Raw genomic sequence first — 1,459 nt, 5'->3', positions numbered from 1 at the left:
TACATAGTTGATTTAAAACTAAAAGAGGTTTTTTTAAATTTTATTTTTAGAATAAAAGCAAACAGCATTTAGTTCAATTGTTTGCAAAAAATAACCAAAACGAAAAAAATAATTATTTACATATACACATGCAAAATAAAAATAACCAATTTTGGTTAATAATAACCAAAGTGGCAACGCTGGTGGTAATCTGTATACAACACATCCATGGTTATATTAAAAATGGTTTATCTGTTAAGTGTATAGTTATTATATATATTTTTTGAAGTGTAAAGTACAATAGACTGGAATATATTTCTCTAAAGCAATATCTCTTCCTTCATCATTTCGAGTCATTATGGATATACCATTAATATTGAAAGTTTCAATAGAATAATAATCTATTCTATTAAAATGAATATAATTTTTTAATGATGATGTTGAAAATATTTTCAAACATTTATTTTTTGCTCCCCACATGCCGAGGTTTAATAATATCTGTGTAAATAAATACAATTTTGTTTACATCAGTTGAATCAACTTTATTAAAATAATGCGAAATGTTACTGGAAAATTTATTTAACGAGTTTTCCAAAATATTATGTGTGGTCGATAAAATGGAATCGTTCCTGTCATTCTCCAATTCTTGATTTAAATCTTTTCTATCACTTCCAGATTCTTTGGTGATAACTTGAGCATTACGTTCTACGTTCACTTTATTTAAGCTTTTGTTGACTTTTTCTTTTAATGATGCGTTAGTTTGTGGAGTATTATTTGTTGTATTATTAATACTTAAATTTGTTTCCTTCTCATTTGATGAATCCATAAGTTCCTTAAATTTTGATTTAATGTTATCATGTTCAGTAGTACTCAACTTTGATATTGTCGTTACTTCATGTTTTGAAGACTTATCCAAATTTGAAATATTTCGCTTTTTACGTTTTATAATATTTTTATCAATTATATCATGTTTATTAATTAATGTAAATGAAATATCTGATAATCCTACAATCCATTCACCATTTAAGTTTAACGATTGTTTTAACAAGTTTGTAAACGTACTTGGAGAGTTGTTATAAATATGCACTGAATCATTACTTAATAAAGTAACATAAATATTATTTTCTTCTATACTTGAAGCCATCTTTAGATTAAATGATTGAACAATTTGTTGAATGCAATACATATATGTTTAAGTTATGCACTAATATTATTTCGATGAATCCATGAATTGTATTCCTTTCCAAATCCTAACCATTTTACAAATAATTTTTCCCCACGACGCTTTAACACCTTTTCGAACAAAAAAATGTTTGGAACTTAAGTTTTTAATAATTCTTCCTCATAAAATCCGCCTTTTATTATATTTCCATTTAGATCAACAAGCTGGTAGGTTATAGGATTTGTAGCATAAATTTTGTTTACTTTAAAAACTTCTGAAGACCAATTTGGTGTATAGTCTTTTTCAAAAACATTTTTA

General features: G+C 25.4%; 1 protein-coding gene across 1 annotated transcript in view; it reads right to left on the bottom strand.

The window, feature by feature from the left end:
• LOC124419242 (asparagine-rich protein-like) overlaps positions 1-1,123 on the bottom strand; it is an 8,331-nt gene extending 7,208 nt beyond the window's left edge. Inside the window, exons 1-2 of the mRNA XM_046947864.1 lie at positions 989-1,123; positions 564-910 (exon numbers count right to left, since the gene is read on the bottom strand). Of these exons, the coding sequence (XP_046803820.1) occupies positions 564-910; positions 989-1,123 (482 nt within the window). The remainder of the gene's footprint in view (positions 1-563; positions 911-988) is intronic.
• Between the last annotated feature and the right edge of the window lie 336 nt (positions 1,124-1,459).

This window comes from Lucilia cuprina, chromosome 4 (genome assembly GCF_022045245.1).
Source record: "Lucilia cuprina isolate Lc7/37 chromosome 4, ASM2204524v1, whole genome shotgun sequence".
Classification (NCBI taxonomy): domain Eukaryota; kingdom Metazoa; phylum Arthropoda; class Insecta; order Diptera; family Calliphoridae; genus Lucilia; species Lucilia cuprina.
Note: the sequence above shows the minus strand (reverse complement) of the source record. Positions and strands in the feature narration are given on the sequence as shown.